Source organism: Mustelus asterias, chromosome 5, assembly GCF_964213995.1.
Source record: "Mustelus asterias chromosome 5, sMusAst1.hap1.1, whole genome shotgun sequence".
In the NCBI taxonomy this organism is placed as follows: domain Eukaryota; kingdom Metazoa; phylum Chordata; class Chondrichthyes; order Carcharhiniformes; family Triakidae; genus Mustelus; species Mustelus asterias.
Genome location: NC_135805.1, coordinates 67,970,689 through 67,989,588, shown reverse-complemented (window position 1 = coordinate 67,989,588; position 18,900 = coordinate 67,970,689). Strand labels below are relative to the sequence as shown.

Genomic DNA, 18,900 nt, shown 5'->3' with positions numbered 1-18,900 from the left:
TGCCCGAAGTCGGAGTATAAGCGGGCAAAGGCAGACCGGGGACAGAAACCCTTATTTTGGGATTTCCTACATCAGTGAGCTTCAGAGAGACCCAGCATAAGATTGATAATACAGGCTTCACCTGGGAATGTTGTTCAGGATTGAGGCCTGGATGCCTGAAGATTGAAAGCATTGTTTAAAAATTATTTCAATGTACTATCCTTACAAAAGAATCGCTAAAAATGTTGTCAGCCGAGGATTTTGTTCCTCTCTCTAAAGCCAACTAAATACGCCACTGATTATCCAGCCTTCTGTCAGAGCAGCATTCTAAATGCACCCCAGGTTAGCACAGGTCCCCATCATTGGCACAATTATGAAGGGATCTTCATGTAAAACCCAATTCCTTCTATTTTCTTTCACTTTTTGAGGTACAGTCACTGTCAGCAGAATCTCAACAGAACCTTGTGTCCACATGAAATACATTCCAATTCCATTTACTCACTTGCGATTGAAAAATTCAGGGATTCCATTAATCTCTTGTCGGCTGTTGGGAATTCCTCCATATTGATATGCATGTTGGATTGTCTTGGGATTGTTTGTCAGATGGCAGTGTGCATCATCTTGTAGGCTATTTCCTTCTATCTTTGGACTATGGACTACTGGAGCTTTTAGTAATTCTGCTTTATCACTGTCCACCTTTGCCAAAAGAACATTTGAGAATTAGTTAATCTTCTTCAGAACACTGAAAACGTCAAGGCTGCAGTATTCTTATTTATATATCTAATTGCTGCCTCCAATAAGGTATTATTTTGAATATTGCTTCTGAGTATGGAGATATTCTCAATTTATTATAAGTAATCCCCAGCTGTAACTTAAGGATATCTGCACAGCAGATCAGAAAATTGAAGAGAACTTCATTAAATTAGTAACAGTGATAAAATAGAAATCTGGTGACAACTCTTTTAAGTCCATGCCACGTTTTGAGCTGTCAGGTCCCATGTTTTCTTAATAAGCATGCGTTTTCTGTTGTAGGATCATGTCATTGAGGCAAGTGAAAAGCTAATATGGATGCCTAGAAAGTAAATAATTGCTGTCAAATTCATGGAAGTTGCTAAAACTTTGATGGATAGTAATATCAACACAAACAAGAAATGATTACCTTTCTACCACGGCCTCTCTTGGCTTTAGCACCATTCTTTTGATGTTTATGAATAATTGCTGCTGGGAGAGTTTCAGCTGGGCAGCCATGTAGAGAGGCATGTACCTTTTCAGCGTATGTCTGGAAATCCTCTACTTCAATATCTTTATCAGTTCTGCAACATATGTAGAATAAAAAAGTCTGTCCAATCTCTCAATAAGCCTTTTATTAAGAGAAAATTCCAAAATAAACATTACATGATATGTTGCTGAAAAGAGAAACATGTTGCCAAAGTTTTTCACCTTGCACTCATCAGGGAATTTGCAAAAAAGTCGAATTTCAAATGATCACAACAATTTATACTGCAGGAGAAAAGGGTGCTGATTGATTGGCAAGTCAACTCTGATTGATGGAAGCATTGTCATGAAGAAAGGAATGGAGAAGCATAGGCCCTTCAAGCTCTCTGGTAATCAAAAAAGGAGCATGGCTTCAACGTATTCCTTTTGTTTGCAGAGAATGGGTCCCTGCATATGAATTTCTGTCACTTCTAGCAGTGAGCTAGAGTGCAACTGATTATCTTAAATAGGTTGTTACTGCAGTTATTAACACATTCAGGATTGGTCAGCAAGTTCTACCCAAGTGCAGAATCACATCTAATAGTAGACGTTTTGCTTTGGACTTTGTAAATGCGGGATGGTTAAGTACGGAGTGTTGTCTGCCTGTTATGAATAACCAAAGGAACATGCTGTTTGATTTGATTAGCTAATCACTAGGATGTACTGCCTATATACCAATTTAATATCATCAGTCAAGCTTGCTAGAAATGACATATATTCATACGCATGGAAACAAAAGGAATGTGTTCAAACTTTGTGTCTTTATGGAATTACCAGGGTGGATGAGGAGCCTACTATTCCACATAGCTTTCTCCATGGCAACTCAACCAATCAGAATCGATTTGGCAACCAAACAGCACCCCTTTCTCCTGCAGTATAAATTGTTCTGATCATTTTAAACTTGGCCCTCTTATATTTACCCTGATGAATTATATTTGTCCTGATGAGTGTAATCCAAAAAGCTTCAGCAGCATGTCTCTCTTTTCAGCAATATTCACATTCTACACTGCCAATATATTGTGTATTCAATTCTTCATGCAAAGAAGAAACTGCTATCACCTCACAAAAAAATAATTTCCCTTTAAGAGCTTTCCAATGATTCTTCTTAAATAGCACAATAGTGTGATCTGTATCATCTGTGTTTCTCTCTTTGTTTCTGCCAGTGCTCTTGTGCTTTTGTTTTGAGATATTGGACTGATTTAATGCAGCTTGTCACAATGGAAAACATGGCAGCTAGACCCTCTTAATCATAGGAGAGGCACCATGTCCATCTCACTGTGTGGCAAAACCTCCCCAATTAATTCGGAGAGTGGAAGGGACTGATGCAGGATTTCCATCCACCACTGGCACATCAATTAGGCTCATTAATCAACCAATTGACATCCATTGTTCCTGAACATGACCAGGGTAAGAAATCATGGCTTCAGTGCTTCTCCTTTCTGGCTCCCTTATTCCAAACCCATTCTATCCCTAAACCCTTCCCCACAATCATGCATGTTATTTTTATCCCTTTTATGATTCAACAATCAATTCACCAAACCATCACAGAAAGGTCTTCGTAAGATGATAACACCATCTTGTTGGCATCTGGTTACATGGATCATTAATATGAAGAGCAGCAATAATATAATACAATGACAGTTTGTGTGTGCCCTATAGATCCCACCAAGACTATTAAGCAAATAACAGAGTACAAATTTTATTTTAACAGTACCATCTAATATTATTCATTTGACTGGAAAATATCCCATTCGTTCACTATAACACTGTGGAGACAGTAACACTGATTTGGATGACTACCTCATTAACATGTTCTGCACATTGCACCATATGTACACAGTGACAGTAAATTCATATTTGGGACAAGTTAATATTTGCAACCTACATCAAGAAAACATTTCAGGTTTTGTTTTATGTGTTTCGACTACCTGTTCCAGACAGAAAAGAAACATCTCCATGCTACAGCTTGCATTGTTTCATTATTGGAAAGTGGTGGGGGGGAAGAAGGAGGACGGAAATGGTGGAGGAGAAGGGATGGCCCCATTAATTTGCTACTGCCTAAGCTCCCTCCTCCCTCCCCAGACACACTGACATAGCTCTCCCAAACCTTGCTCAAGATAACTTAGTATCACCGGAAGTGAAAGCCAACCCTCACTTTACATCCCCACCCATGTTCTTCATCTCGCCCTTAAGCACCTGTGGCCTGGGGTCTCACAGTGAACGTGTGCCCTTGGTGAATGCATTGCTGCCGGGAACCACTGTTTCCATAGGTGCTGGCAGCATGAGGAGCTGCTGGCCTCCTATTAAATCTTGGTTGGTGGGACGTCTGATGAGCTCAATTGTGGGGAAGGCCCGATGATGACCACTTAAGTGCCTGAAGGGCACTTGATTTTGTCGGGCTTCCCCCACAGTATTGACCCAGGTTCCCCATTGGTTCTCTGATCAGTGGTGAAACCACCATCAGCCCAATAGGATCCCAGTCATTCAATAGCTCCTGCTGTTTTTTACACTTTTGTGTAGTTTGATAGTTATTGATTCTCTCAAAGCCCATAAAAAATTTGAAAGCAAAACTTGGTTACCTTTAGTAACGTTTTGTCGTTTAGTCAGTAAAGCATTTACCTTGATGTGCCCATTTGCCATCATATTGGTGGCCTATGAAGCCCATACTTTGGGCCAATTTTCATAGTTTACCTGCCCATAACAATAATTACCAAATTTCAAAATTTATATCTCAGGATGGAGATCTTTTGCAGCAACCAACACCCACAATATTTACCTTTCATTTTCTGCTGATCCCAGCATATTTTCTAATACTGTGAAGCCTGTGTAAAGCTTAGTGCAAGAATTTACTGCAATATGTCATCGACTGGAAGACCATTCTGTTGGCAATAATGAGTCAGAACAGCTCTGCACAAAGAGAGATCTTGACCTCCGATTGTTCAAAACCCACTTCTTTAGGACTAGATCCAAGAAGTTGAAATACAGACTGCATTCCATGTTAGATTACAAGTCCGAGGAGAATATTTTAGGGTCACACAGAACTTACCAGCTCTTTCAACTGATATAGTACCAACAGATGTTCCAAGGCAACACCCTAGGATAGTTTGGAGGCAACAGCCAAAATTTCATCTGGCAGAACTCCACAAATGCATACAGTGGGTTCTTTGTTAGGCAAGAGTTTCTTTGATATCATAATCTATATATATATGTATCAACCTAAGAAATCTTGTAAAACATGGCAAATGGCTTCTAAATGTTCCATAGAGGCAAGGAGTTCAGAAAGTATAAACTTATGACCATGACCTTGGCCATTTTACAGTAATCAAATAAGTTAAATTCAGTTTTTATTACATGGGATGTCAAGAATTTTACCAGAATTTTTGAGAATCATATTTTGTAATACTTTTGGTATGAAAAACTGGAACCCACAAAATTAAAATCAGGAGATGTGTGCCTTTTTGCAAATTAGCCTAGGACTTGAGTTCAGAAACTTCATTTCTGCTGATGTTTGAAAAACGCAGTCAGCGACAAATGGCACATCTGTGACCACAATACTCATGATTCTTTTTTCACCCTCCTTCTCAGCTGCAGTTTAATACAGGGACTGTAGACAAACCACTTTGGGGATTTATTACTAAAAGTAGCTAAAATAGTGTTCCTTTCTGTAAAAAATCTTCAGAATAACTTCACATGTGAATTTTCAAGTTGTATCTGAACTGAGTTGTAAACAGTGAGTTTTCTTTATATTTAGGAAATGATTACAGACTGCAATCCATGTTCAGTTGCCAGTCTGAGGACAATATTTCAGGATCACCCAGAACTTGCACAGCTACAGTTACAAAATGTTTTAGTTCCAGGCGACATGCTGAAAATGTAGCAATGTGAAATGACTGTGCTAATATTCAAGTTGGGTTGGAAGTTCTAACATTTTAACATATCTACTTATGCAAAGCCTTACTTGAAGTGCTGGACTTTCCCGTCAGAGGTAGGAATCAAGAGTCAGGATTGTTCAAATTATCACGGTCCCACCTACACCCTGGCAGTGCCCACAGAAAGGATCATCATGCATTGGAGGGCAGGACATCCTCCAGATGGGTCTATTTCCAGCAGTAGGCTGGAGATGGAAACAGAAGCGGAAGTGGAGGTGGGCTGATCCCGGTGCGGGTCCACTACAAGGCCTGCCTCAGTTGTAATGTTAGAGCAACATTGTGTACGCTCCTGATTGAAACTGACCAAGATGTTTTGCAAATGCTGCCTGCAGTTGGAATTTGGCAATGCTTTTTCATTGTTGTTGGCTAAGAGGCTGGGGCCCCTGCTGACTCAGCATGAAAGCACTCTCAATAAACTTCCAACACATTGCAGACACTCTTGAGTTGGTGCCTTAAAGACACAGCACTGATGTACTGCTGGCCCACTGTCTCTGTTCTCCCCTGCAAATGGCTCCACTCTGTCCTGTGCATCTACAGCAGGTCAAAGGACAGCACTTTAAGTGAGCACAGCAATCCAGCTCAGGTACTGCATCCCCCCAGTCAGATGGGCGGTGAGGAAGTGCCTCAGGTGGCAAAGTTTGGGATTTAGTACTTGGAGCTTCAGCAGTGGATATGTGGCCATCCATTAGAGTTCCCTGAAGCTGTACTATACTTCATTTGGTACAGTTAGAATCAAGAAAAATTGCTTAATTCTTTTCAGTTTTGTCTTTTTCAGTTCTGACTAATAAAAGTCTCTTGGTTAATCTGATTGGACGGACTGCATATTTACCATGAGGTAGGTTGCTTTTGAGAGGATTTTTAGTTGTATTATTTCTGCTTACAACAATTATGTTAATACAATTAACTCTGCAGAGCATAAAGCAACTTTTTTGTATTTACATTACATAATACAAGCCAAATAAATGCAAATTTTATGTTGCAACATCTGCATCTTTTTAAGAAAATATCTATACCAGCTGCCAATGATGGCTACCCTCCATGAGACCACTATTGTGGCTGAATAGCCAACACAGCTGACTGATCTACCTGATCTTGAGAGAGAAAGGTTTTATTTTTTTTTTAAATGACAAAAAAACCACTCATAACAACTGTACTGTAGGCCAACAGTCAATTTCATCGTGAAAAGTGGGAGCACTGTCTTTTCCATAACATATGCACATATTTTCAATATATAACTGATATCTGCAAAGGGAACATATTCTTTATATAAAGGTGAATAAGAAAATATTATTTATTTTCCAGGAACATATTGCACAAACCTTCTGTCTCTTATAAACCTTTACCTAATTGTAATACCTAAACGGAATTACAATTGAATAAAGGTAACTACAAAGACATGAGGGAGGAGTTCTTTGATTGGAAAGGGAAGACTGTGGAACAGCAATGGCAGGAGTTTTTGGGGGTTATTCGGGAGGTGATGCGCGATAAATCACACGGGAGGCTGGATGTACCCGGGAAATAAAGGCTTTTATTACCAACAATAACGGAGCTACTATATACAATCCCAGACTAAAGGGTCACCAGGCAGAGCAGTGACCTTTATACCTCTCCCGGAAGGCGGAGCCAACTGGAGTGTACCATAGGACTATATTACCAGGTAGAACAGCCCAACCCTAACCCCAACAGTAACATATCTACAGACTCATAGTGCTGGCCAAACCATGGCTCAGCACTCCTGGTGGTAACCAACAATGGTTCACCACAGGAGGCATAACAGAAATTCATCCCTAGGAAGAGTAAACATGCTATGGCTGATGAGGGAAGTGAAGGACAGCATAAAAGCAAAAGAAAAAGCGTACAAAATGGCGAGGATTAGTGGGAAGCCAGAGGGTTGGGAAGGCTTTAAAAGTGAGCAGAGGACAACTAAAAAAGCAATAAGGGGGAAGAAGATGAAATATGAATGTAAGCTAGCTAGTAATATAAAAGAAGATAGAAAGAATTTTTTTCAATATATAAAAGATGAAAGAGGCGAAAATAGACATTGAACCACTGGAAAATGAGGCTGGAGAAGTAATAATAGGAAACAAAGAAATGGTAGAGGAACTGAATAGTTACTTTGAATCAGCCTTCACGGTGGAAGACACCAGTGGGATGCCAGAACTCCAGGAGAATCAGGAGGCACAGGTGAGTGCAGTGGCCATCACTCAGGAGAAGGTTCTGGGGAAACTGAAAGGTCTGAAGGTGGATAAGTCACCTGGACCGGATGGACTACACCCCATGTTCTAAAAGAGATAACTGAGAAAATTGTGGAGGCATTGGCGGTGATCTTTCAGGAATCATTGGAGGGTCCCAGAGGACTGGAAGGAAGCGAATGTAACACCGCTGATTAAGAAGGGAGGGAGGCAGCAGAAGGGAAATTATAGGCCGGTTAGCCTGACTTCGGTCATTGGCAAGATTTTAGAGTCCATTATGAAAGATGAGATTGCAGAGTACTTGGAAGTGCATGATAAAGTAGGACTGAGTCAGCACAGTTTCGTCAAGGGAAACTCATGTCTGACAAATCTGTTAGAGTTCTTTGAGTAGGTAACAAGGAAATTAGATAAAAGAGAAGCAGTGGACGTGATTTATTTAGATTTCCAGAAGGCCTTTGACAAGGTGTCTCATAGGAGACTGTTAAATAATTTAAGAGCCCATGGTATTAAGGGTAAGATCCTGCATGGATAGAGGATTGGCTGACTGGCAGAAGGCAGAGAGTGGGGATAAAGGGGTCTTTTTCAGGATGGCAGCTGGTAGCTAGTGGTGTGCCTCAGGGGTCAGTGCTGGGACCACAACTTTTCACAATATACATTAACAATTTGGAAGAAAGAACTGAAGGCACTGTTGCTAAGTTTGCAGATGATACAAAGATATGTAGAGGGACAGGTAGTATTGAGGAAGCAGGGGAACTGCAAAAGGATTTGGACAGGTAGGAGAGTGGGCAAAGAAGTTGCAGATGGAATACAATGTGGAAAAGTGTGAGGTTATGCACTTTGTAAGGAGGAATGGAGGAATAGACTATTTTCTAAATAGGGAAATGCTTAGGAAATCAGAAGCATGAAGGGATTTGGGAGTCCTTGTTCAGGATTCTCTTAAGGTTAACGTGCAGGTTCAGTCGGCAGTTAGGAAGGCAAATGCAATGTTAGCATTCATGTCGAGAGGGCTAGAATAGAAGAGCAGGGAGGTTCTTCTGAGGCTGTATAAGGCTCTGATCAGACCCCATTTAGCGTATTGTGAGCAGTTTTGGGCCCCGTATCCAAGGATCGATATGCTGGCCTTGGAAAGGGTCCAGAGGAGGTTCACAAGAATGATCCCTGGAATGAAGAGCTTGCCATTTGAGGAACCATTGAGGAGTCTGGGTCCGTACTCGTTGGAGTTTAGAAGGATGAGGAAGGATCTTATTGAAACTTACAGGATACTGTGAGGCCTGGATAGAGTGGACATGGAGAGGATGTTTCCACTAGTAGGAAAAACTAGAACCAGAGGGCACAGCCTCAGGCTAAAGGGATGATCCTTTAAAACAGAGATGAGGAGGAATTTGTTCAGGCAGGGAGTGGTGAATCTGTGGAACTCTTTGCCGCTGAAGATTGTGGAGGCCAGGTCATTGAATTTCTTTATGACAGAGATAGATAGGTTCTTGATTAATAAGGGGATCAGGGGTTATCAGGAAAAGGCAGGAAAATGGGGATGAGAAAAATATCAGTCATGATATAGCGGAGGAGATTCGATGGGCCGAGTGGCCTAATTCTGCTCCTAGGTCTTATGGTCTTTCTTCTACACGCTAGCATTGCCCACACACATTAAGACAAAATGATCATATCTCAGTACATTATGAACTTCAAACTAATGTTTCGTTTTTAACTGACTGCAAATAGCAGCAAAAAGATGGCAGGTCAAAGATCGACTGATTTCTCTGGTAGATTGAAGCACTCCCCTGTCTCAAGAGGGAACAAAATGGACCTTTCAGCTGATGTTATTCAATGCCTTTTCCTGAAACTAATTCAACTAATTTAAAGTCGAGTGGGTTATTCAGATTCAAAAACGCTGACTGTTTCAAACTTTTAAGGTGTGAAATCCACACTTATATATATAATCGACCTAACCACACACACACCTTATTTGGAAAAGGACTTTGGATTGTGATGAGACAACTATGCTTTCTGTTCACTTTGAAAATAACAACAAGAAAGCTGTTCTGCAGACAGAATTCCCTGAGAAAGTCATTGAACCAGCTGCAAATCATCTGAGCAACCAAGCTAATAAACAGCAATACCTTGAAGGTTGGAGAAGGACTCCACCCCAAACTGTTTCAACTCCGACTTCACCTGAGAACCAACCTCCTGGGAAATTTGATTACAAGAAGCCCTGCTGCTTCGGCCTTTTGGCTAAGATCAAGTGTATTTTTGGCATCCTGCACTTGGTTGAAGTCATGAGGTTACACGGAGGCTTCATTTGAAGCAATTTTTAAAAGTGGCAACTCGGCCTTTTGGCTAAGATGCAAATGAGATCAAGCCTTGGAGGAGGTGCAATGCCTGCTCCAATCAGCTTGGATCATGTAGATCAAGACTAAGACAGGAAGCGGCCAGCCTGTCTTGTCAGCTTGGATCTGGAATGTCTCACTTGTTGAGACTTTGAATTGGACTTTCATTGGATTGAATTGGATATAAACAAAAAAAAGCCCCTGCTGCTTATTGAGAATGTTTTGCTTTCCCAGATCTTCACCTCAACTAAAACATCAAGTCATCTGATGAACTACAAGCCTGCCATGAAAGAAACTGAGACAATCAAAGTTGGAATGTTATTGTTTTTCCTTCATCTGTATCTAATTTTTATGTGTGTGTGTTTGTTTGAAATGTCTGGGGCAAATGCAAGATAATAAAAGACCTTCTTTATTTTAAAACTAACAAAGAGTTTCCCTCTGGAAATTATTTGAATTGGAACAATCAATCTGAGGGTAAGAAAACACATATCACTTGCATACAAACCTATTGATCATGGGCAGTAAAAAAGTACACATAAAATCTGTCGACAACCAAATAAAGAAGCTCTGACCTGCTGAGATAAGCATTGCTGATGCAGCCTGTGAAGTTAATGTACTGGTTGTGGTGTGAACCTCCAAGGTAGAATTTTCCTTTGGGTTGTACTGTTTCCTTTAAGGGACAATCATCTGTTGTTTTATCCTCATCATCCACCATTAGCTGACAACTAAAAGAAATAGGGGAAAAATTACATGTCACAAAGTTACATTAAATATCAGTGAGGATTCAGCATTCGACTAGAATTCGATGTGAAAATAAATTGCAACAGAAAATGGCTGCGGTATTCTGGCCGTTCACACTCCGTGACAGCTGCAAGTGAGCACAGAGAGTTTGGCGCGTCTGTCCTTGTACCCAGGAATATTTAATACCTAATCCTGCCCTTGTTGTAGACATAACAGTTGTAATCAAATATAACATAGCTATTTGTGCAGGACATGCCTTACAACTTTGTCCAGAGCTGCAAACCTCAAGGACTGGACCTAATCCAACTTGTTTCACAGGTTCAAATGATTGTTGAGTTTCTTTATTAATAAGATTGAATTAGAACTAATCCATTGTCAATATCAAAATTACCCTGATGAGGTGACAGTTGCTTTAATGAAATGATTCCATCCATCGTTATATTGCTTCTTTGTCGACTGTAGCGTTGTTTCTTTCATTTTGAAAATGACAGTACCATTATCCAATGAGAGTGAGAAGATATCAGGCTGAAAAGAGATTTACAAGCATAATCATTGGGAGGCCTTGGTGGTACTCTGCTGCCTGTGACACTGACCTCATAAAAATGTAAAACTTACGGTAAAACATCAGTGACTATTTACGTCACATGGTTATTAAAGCCATCTTACAGATTTTAGTTGGGGAGTTGATGATGTGATGTAGAACCAAGCTCTCCTTTCACTTTTAGGACTGGGCTTAAAACCGCCCCCTTAATTCTTATTGTAATTATCTTAAAGTTGTGCCATCACACTACTGTCTCACATCTTATCAACTAATAATGGATATAGCCCAGTTAATGCTGAGGTAACTTCAAATATTGATTTTGTCAGTTAATTGAACACACTTTACAATAAATAGAAGTCAGTGATGTTCAGTTACTGCAATATTCTTGAAGTGCCTTTGCAATATCAGATGTTAATTCTGTCAGTTATTAATACATATTCTACATGTAGTTACAATTTAACATTCACTTGTTACTAACTGTATTATCCTAACCATGATAATGAAGAAATGCTAGTTCATAATAATTTCTCTTTAATGGCTTTGGCAAAGAGAGATTACTACATTCATACCATAGCTTAAATGTATCCCGATATGGAGCTGGTGGTGCAAATGTTAACATAACCAAAACAGTTGATGAAACACAGTTCACACAAGCTATATTCAAGCATCTGGTACCCTGTAATTAATATCCCCTGTTTAATTGAGAATGCAAAAGGACAATCCTCAACAAAAACAGTAGGAAGGGAACCTTGATTGAAGGTTTTCTATTCAGTTAAAAAAACTTAAACTTCCACTAAAAGCAAAAAGGTTTCTCCAAAATATGGGGAGTACTTTGACTTTGATTTCCCCTCTCAGATTTCTCTCGGATACTCACGCCTTCGTTGTAATAGAAAAGCAGTCCATTGGATTGCAATGTCCTAAAATTGAAGCCTCCTTCAAAGTTTGAAAATGGTGTGATCTTTTCACTGGAAGAGATGAAACCGTCCCCATTGAAATATGCCATGCGTGACATCTGTGGACAGGAAGTTGAATATTGATATATATACTTAGAAGAACCAACTTTGGCCAAAAGCAACACTTGTTACAAAAAATAACACTTTCAACTATCCAACTGATCATTGACCGAATGTTTTTTCTTTAGTCAGATATGGCCTGGGATCAGAGTACCCCTCATCTCTGACCCACAACAGAACTGCTGTAAAATGTATCTCAATGCTTCCATTCATGGTCTAATTGGACTGCTTGTTATTGGAAGTGTGATTCTGTATTGTTGCTTTTCCATTTCTCTTCATTTGTAAAAGAAAAGGATTACTATTAGGAAATGAGGAAATTCTAGCATCCAGAATAAACGGAAAGGCGTTTTTGATCAATTTGCAAGGGGTTAATCAATTATAGTACCACAAACCAAATAAATCATATAGAATATACCGCTGAATAGTGAGGTACAAGGAAATGCACCCTCTGCAGTTGTGGCACCTCCAAATGCAGCCTTGTTCAAACTAAACTCTTGTTTCCTTTCTCCCAGAAATACCCAGCTTGATTTATTGGAAGTCAAAAGCCTACCATATGGGAATTGTATAGAGTTGCGGCAAATGGATAAAACTCAGTTGAGTTTCCATTATTATTTGGTACTTGCAATGAAAGGAAAATTACAAGGAAGTCAAATTACTTTTGAAATATGCTAATTTTCTATCTAGTGGAATCTTGTTGTAAGTTTTAATACGTCAGTTACATTCAGAAACCCAAATCCAGTAGTACCCCAAGCCCCATCAGTATACAGGAATTCACTTACAAGTGATTCCTCTGGACAACCACTGCTGATTCCGAATGTTTCATCTTCCTCAAGAATATTGAAGTCTCTTCTTTGGAACTGGAAACTCCTGAGACAACCCCGAAATCCAGCATCCACAGCTATGTATGATTTCAGACTACAGAAAAACAGACACTGAAGTTGAGATTACAAATTCATTACTTTTTAATGTTTGACTATGATAACAAATGTTTTGGGAACCCTAATTTAACAGCAAATGCAAATCATTAAAGAAACAACACTTCAATTCGTTATCAGTGAAATATTTGTGCTCAAATCCTGCAGTACATAATGAATTCTGTCACAGTAATTTATGAGTATCTGTCATGTGATGTATTTTAAAATGCAGTGGATTACCATAAGGTTAGAATTCTCCTCACAGCCATGTGCTGCAGCCGTTGAGACAAAGCGGAGATTAGGCACCAATCAGGCATTAATAAAGTGCTTTCAGAATGACAGGATGGGATGTAGGAGCAGGAGTAGGTCTTACGCTCTCTTGAGGCTTGCACAGTTCATTTGTTATATTACCTCTGGCTCCCTACAAACATCCACCAGCAATACAGATTATCATTGTTATGACCCCACTTGGACTTAACATGGAATGTTTGTTAAATGTCCTTGCTGGGGGGCATTGAGTTTTACTGACAGGTCTACTGGTGAAAGGTGTCTCAGTTAGAAGGACAAGTTCCAAGTTCCTCTGGGCAGTAACAGTGAAAAGAGAAAAGTCCATTATCAAGGTCATGGAAGCAGTTAAGTCAGGGAACACCCCAGTGAGAGAAAACTTATCTCATGTTCGGAGCCAGATAGAATCAGAGGCTGACAAGCAAAAGTTAAATTAGCCATTCACATAGAATTATGTGTTAAGATTTCTTATTTCCTTATTCAAAAATAGGGATTTAAAGTTTATTGCAATTAATGAGTTTTGACCTTAGCTTTATATACTTTTTACATTCACTAGTTGTTTGTAAACTAATGGATCTTTCACAAATTACGTAAAGTCTTGTCTTCCTAAAATATTTCAAATCAACATATGGAAAAAGTAGAGAAGCAAATAGGAGCACACAAGCAGGAAAAAATATTGAATCCAAACAAAGAGGGGATTGATGTTATGCACTTAGATCATGATCTAGTTAGACTAAATAATCAGGGAAAGAGTTCATGTGGAGAGATTCAGAAAGTTAAAGAGAGAGGACAAGGCAATAGTACAAGGTACTGATGCAGATACTGATAACCAGGATGTGACAGGAAGAGTGCATCAGCAAATAAGGTCAGAGTTGGGAAGAAAGGTTAAAAGACAGAATTGAAAAGGTCTTTATCTGAATGCTTGTAGCATTCATAACAAGATAGATGAATTGAAAGCACAAACAGAAATAAAGAAATATGAAATGACAGACATTACACAGACATGGACCAAAACTTTACAGCCATTCCCACCAGCGGTATCTTGCAGTCCCACTGACAGTTAGCCCCCGTTGGGGGTTCCCTGGCAGTGGAGGGTACAAGCAATGGGAAACCTGCTGACAATGACGGGACCAGAAGATCTGAATGCCCGTCAATGGTGGGCTGCCCCAGCCCCTGCAAAATACACAGCAGATGGTGGAAATTCCCACCCACGGTTGAAAAGTGACCATGGCGGGAACTTGAATTTTCAAGGGTATTTGACATTTTGTACGGACAGATGAAAGCAAAAGGGAATGGGGTAGCTCTGTTAACAAAGGAAGAGATCAGTACAGTAGTGAGAAATTATCTTGGTTCAGAAGATAAAAATACAGAATCAGTTTTCACTGGAGGAAGTGGTTTATAGGCCCCTCTCTATTTTTGTAATCTTTTTTTGCCCCAGAATCCTCCAAGACAACTGCACCCTTCTAATTTTGGCCTCTTGAGCGTTCGCAGTTTTAATTGCTCCAGCTTTGTTGGCTACACCTGCAGTTGTCTATGCCCTAAGCTCTGATATGCTCTTGCTACACCTCTCTGCTCCACTTTGCTCCTGTAAAAGACTCCATAAAACCTACCTTTTGGAAAAAAAAATCTTTGGTCATCTGAACTAAAAACCTGTTGCATAATTAGGGGTTCTATTTCATTTAACAATGTTCCTGTGAAGCACGTTGGGGCACTTTATTAAGTTAAAGTTGCCAGATAAAGTAAGTTGTTACTTCTCAACAAAGTCCAGATGGACGCTATCTGAACACCACCACTAATAAACAAATTCACTCTTACAACTGCAAGTGTTGTACAAAAAAGAACATTTGTTCCCAGTCCTTCCTTATTAATGAGGTGAAGTTTTATCAAAGTTACATCTTACCCTGATTCCTTCGTTCTGTTTATTCTTCAATGCTTCCAAAGCTGGACCTCTTCATATTCCCCAGAGCCGTTTTTCCTTATACCTTCATCTTATTCTTCCCTGCTGTTCTTTTTTTAGCCTCCCTGTTAAGGTTTGTCTCTTTGAGCTTGCTATTTTAAAACAGCTTTTCCTGTTCATTATAATATTTATAACACCTTCCAACATATTTTTAATGTCATTACGCTCCACTAAAACTATTAGTTAAAATTCACAGCTCTATCAATTCTGGCTCTCAGGAAATTATTGGCAGCTTGTTTCAGATAGTGTATTCCTCTGGTACGGCACATGCACATGCTCAGCAGTCCTAACAATGGTGCTTGCATAAGCCTACCAGGCACCATCTAAAAAATGCCACTGACCTGAAAACCTCCTTCTTACAGCTGTCTGCCAACCACATGTTCAGCTGCCAAACTATTTTCTGTCTGCCTAACTTAATTTGTGGCACAGGTCATATTCCAGAAAATATGAGCTTTGAGCTTTTGCTTTATCCCAATATCTCCACATTATCACATATTTGTCTTTTTCTGTGCTTGCTGGTTCTTCCGCTTGTATCAGATATTATTAAAGTGCTCCATATAATATCTACTATCTCTCATTTCCTTCAGAAGCAGCATTCGGGGAATGACCCTCCATCAAATTTATCACATCTCAGACTACAGGAGCAGTTGGCATACAGACCCCTGATTATCAGCCTCCAGACTTCTATCTCCCTTTCTCCTCCCTTCTTTGAGCCTTCTGGCTTCTCACCTTCCTGCTGAGGGTCAGTCATGCTATGGAATGTTTGATCTAAAACTTTCTCCTTAGCTTATGTACAGCATGATGATAAATGTCCACTTTTTTGCAAGTATGGTTAGGCTATCCTGATGGTTTGGGCTTTGATAATATTTGCAATGCCTGTATTGGCAGGTTCAATTATGGACTTCAAGACACAACTATGAGGGAGAAGAACAAAAGAGTAAACATTAAAATAACTGAAATAGTTTGCTTAGTTGTGTGGTTATTTAATTTTTTTTTAGATGATTTATTTATGAAGGGCCAGGATAAAGCAAATCCATTATTCTTAAGGTTATTGCATGAAGATTCTGCCAAGCAGACATTGCCCTTTCATTATAGGCACAGAAGGGATCAATGATAATATCACTAGCTGAATTATTCAAATGTTCATTGCATGTCATCCTTACAAATACATTTTAAGTTTAAGTCTTAAATTTATTTATTAGTGTCACAAGTAGGCTTACATTAATACTGCAATGAAGTTACTGTGAAAATGCCCTGGTCGCCACACTCTGGCACCTGTTTAGGTAGAGGGAGAATTTAACATGGCCAATGCACCTAACCAGCACGTCTTTCGGACTGTGGGAGGAAACCAGAGCACCCGGAGGAAACCCACGCAGACACGGGGAGAATGTGCAAACTCCACACAGTGATCCAAGCTGGGAATCGAACCCGGGTCCCTAGGGCTGTGAGGCAGATTTGTTACCATTATGCATCGCCCAATAGTACAATATTCTATGACTAACAGTTATTCTAAGTTTTCATTTTACTTATATAAGCATTTTAGACCTGAGGCATTGCTTGATTTTTCAAAGAAGTCATATCCTGCTCTCTACCCCATGAAATTTTGTATCAGATAAAAAAGTCAGTTTTATATATTAACCCACCTTGATAAGACCTGAACAGGAGCTCCACCAACATAGACATCAGTGAAATACATGTTCTTCTTTTCATTTTCAATGCTTTTTACATTGATTCTGTCAATCAGCAAGATCATCTTCTTATTATTATGGTAAATGAATGCGACCTGAAGGAAAATACAAACTTAGTTTAATAGACTTCCTCAGAAACAGAGGGTGGGATTTTCCAGCTGCACTCGCCCCAAAACTGGAAAATCCCGCCCGAGGTCAACGGACCTTTGCATGGTCCGCCCCCTGCCTGCTACGATTCCCGTGGTGGGCGGGACGGGAAAATTCCCCCCAAAGGGTTTAAAGTGCACACATAGCAATGGGCAACTTTCAGAGTAGTCAACACATTTAAAAGGAAACTTGAAATGTGGTACAGAACACAGAAGGGTAAAGGTTTATTCGCATAATATCTCATATCATTGAAGAGCACGGTATGCGCACAGATTTTGCAGTTAGTCACGCAAATGTTGCCTGCTCCTAGGAACTCGATCTGATCTGTGTCCTGCTGTTTGAAGCAGAACTACATGAATAAATTTGCCCCCTAACCTTCTTTTCAGTTTTGGAAAGGAGCCCATGGTCGGAATTCTCCACATCCCTACAGTAGGTCCTCCCATGGCAGACGTGGCTCACCATTGGCCGCCAGTGGAATATTCCAATCCCACTCAAGTCTATGGTTTTTTGCATAACTCACTGGTCCCACCACCGGAGAACCTGCACCAGCGGTCTACTTCAGCAGGACTGGAGGTTCCCACCAATGGGAAGGCTCAGCATATTCTGCCCCATGTTTCCTCATTACTGAGTGGCTTGCAAAATTCTTGGTGACACCCAATAATTGAACTCACTGTTTCATCAATACTTGAAATCACCAACAGCAGTAACTTATATTTCCATAGTGTCTTAACTTATTAACTTGCACCAAGGTGCTTCATAGGTAGGGGCATTATAAAACCAAGCCATATGAGGAGATGAGATGCCCAAAAGCTTCATCAAACGTAGGCTTAAAGGAGTGTCGGAGAGGAGGAAAGTGGGATAGAGGGGCAGAGAGGGGCAGAATCCCCAAGCTGGGGCCTCGGCAACTGAAGTCATGGTGGAATTAATACAATTGAAGACATTCAAGAAGCCAGAATTAGAGGAATGCGGATACTTTGGAGGGCAAGAAGTGACAACACTCTGACAGTATATATTTAATATTTATACAAATGTCAATGTTGTCCTTTCATTATAGGCATAGAAATGATCAATGATAATATCACAAGTTGAATTATTCAAATGTTCATTGCAAGCCATCCTTACAAATATATTTTAGTACAATATTCTATGATTAACAGTTAATCTAAACTTTCATTTTACTTATTTAAAATATTTTAGACCCGAGGCACTGCTTGATTTGTCAAAGAAGTCATTTCCTGTCCTATACCATTTACCTCATGATATTTTGCATCATTTATACGTTTTCTCTTATCTGTATCCTCCAGGACAACAGGACCTTTGCTGAATCCGAAGTCATAAACCAAGCGAATATAACCATTTTGCATTTCCATACTGAAGAAGGTATCCTGAGGAAAGAATAGAAAAATATGTTCAATGTAATTAAAAGCAAGAGGATGAAAATGTTTCAAGCAGGCCTTGAAATGCCACTGCAAATTAATTAAAAATGCTGTGGCACTCAGAAATGTTTAATATAGACATCAAACTGTTTAATAATAAAAACCACAAACTCCGGAAATCTAAAATGAGAATAAACTGGCCGAGGCTTGAAATATTCAGCAGGTCAGCCACTAAAAGGCGAAGGGTGACGGAATCATAACCACATATTGACTCATGTTTGCTCCAACAAATGCAGACTGAGCTGCCATACATTTGAAAGGAGCAGTGAACATGGGAGTAAGAAATGCTTTAGATTTCCAAGACACAAAAATTCATCTGATATTAGCCAAAACAACAAATATCACTGTATTAAATTGAAGGTGACTCATTGCGGCTCTAAGTATAAAAGGGTTTATTACCAACAATAAATAATTATTTACAAACAAGGGTCTGAATACAAACAAGAACTAAATATGCGACTATTCTCCACTCCTCCCAGGCTCCAACTGAGGATCTTCCC

At 39.7% G+C, this 18,900-nt stretch overlaps 1 protein-coding gene across 1 annotated transcript in view; it reads right to left on the bottom strand.

The window, feature by feature from the left end:
- The window catches only part of lama4 (laminin, alpha 4), a 129,623-nt gene that overhangs the window by 16,946 nt on the left and 93,777 nt on the right, over positions 1-18,900 (bottom strand). The window contains exons 26-33 of the mRNA XM_078212712.1: positions 18,218-18,349; positions 16,773-16,912; positions 12,753-12,888; positions 11,835-11,972; positions 10,811-10,944; positions 10,251-10,403; positions 1,139-1,292; positions 482-675 (exon numbers count right to left, since the gene is read on the bottom strand). Of these exons, the coding sequence (XP_078068838.1) occupies positions 482-675; positions 1,139-1,292; positions 10,251-10,403; positions 10,811-10,944; positions 11,835-11,972; positions 12,753-12,888; positions 16,773-16,912; positions 18,218-18,349 (1,181 nt within the window). The remainder of the gene's footprint in view (positions 1-481; positions 676-1,138; positions 1,293-10,250; positions 10,404-10,810; positions 10,945-11,834; positions 11,973-12,752; positions 12,889-16,772; positions 16,913-18,217; positions 18,350-18,900) is intronic.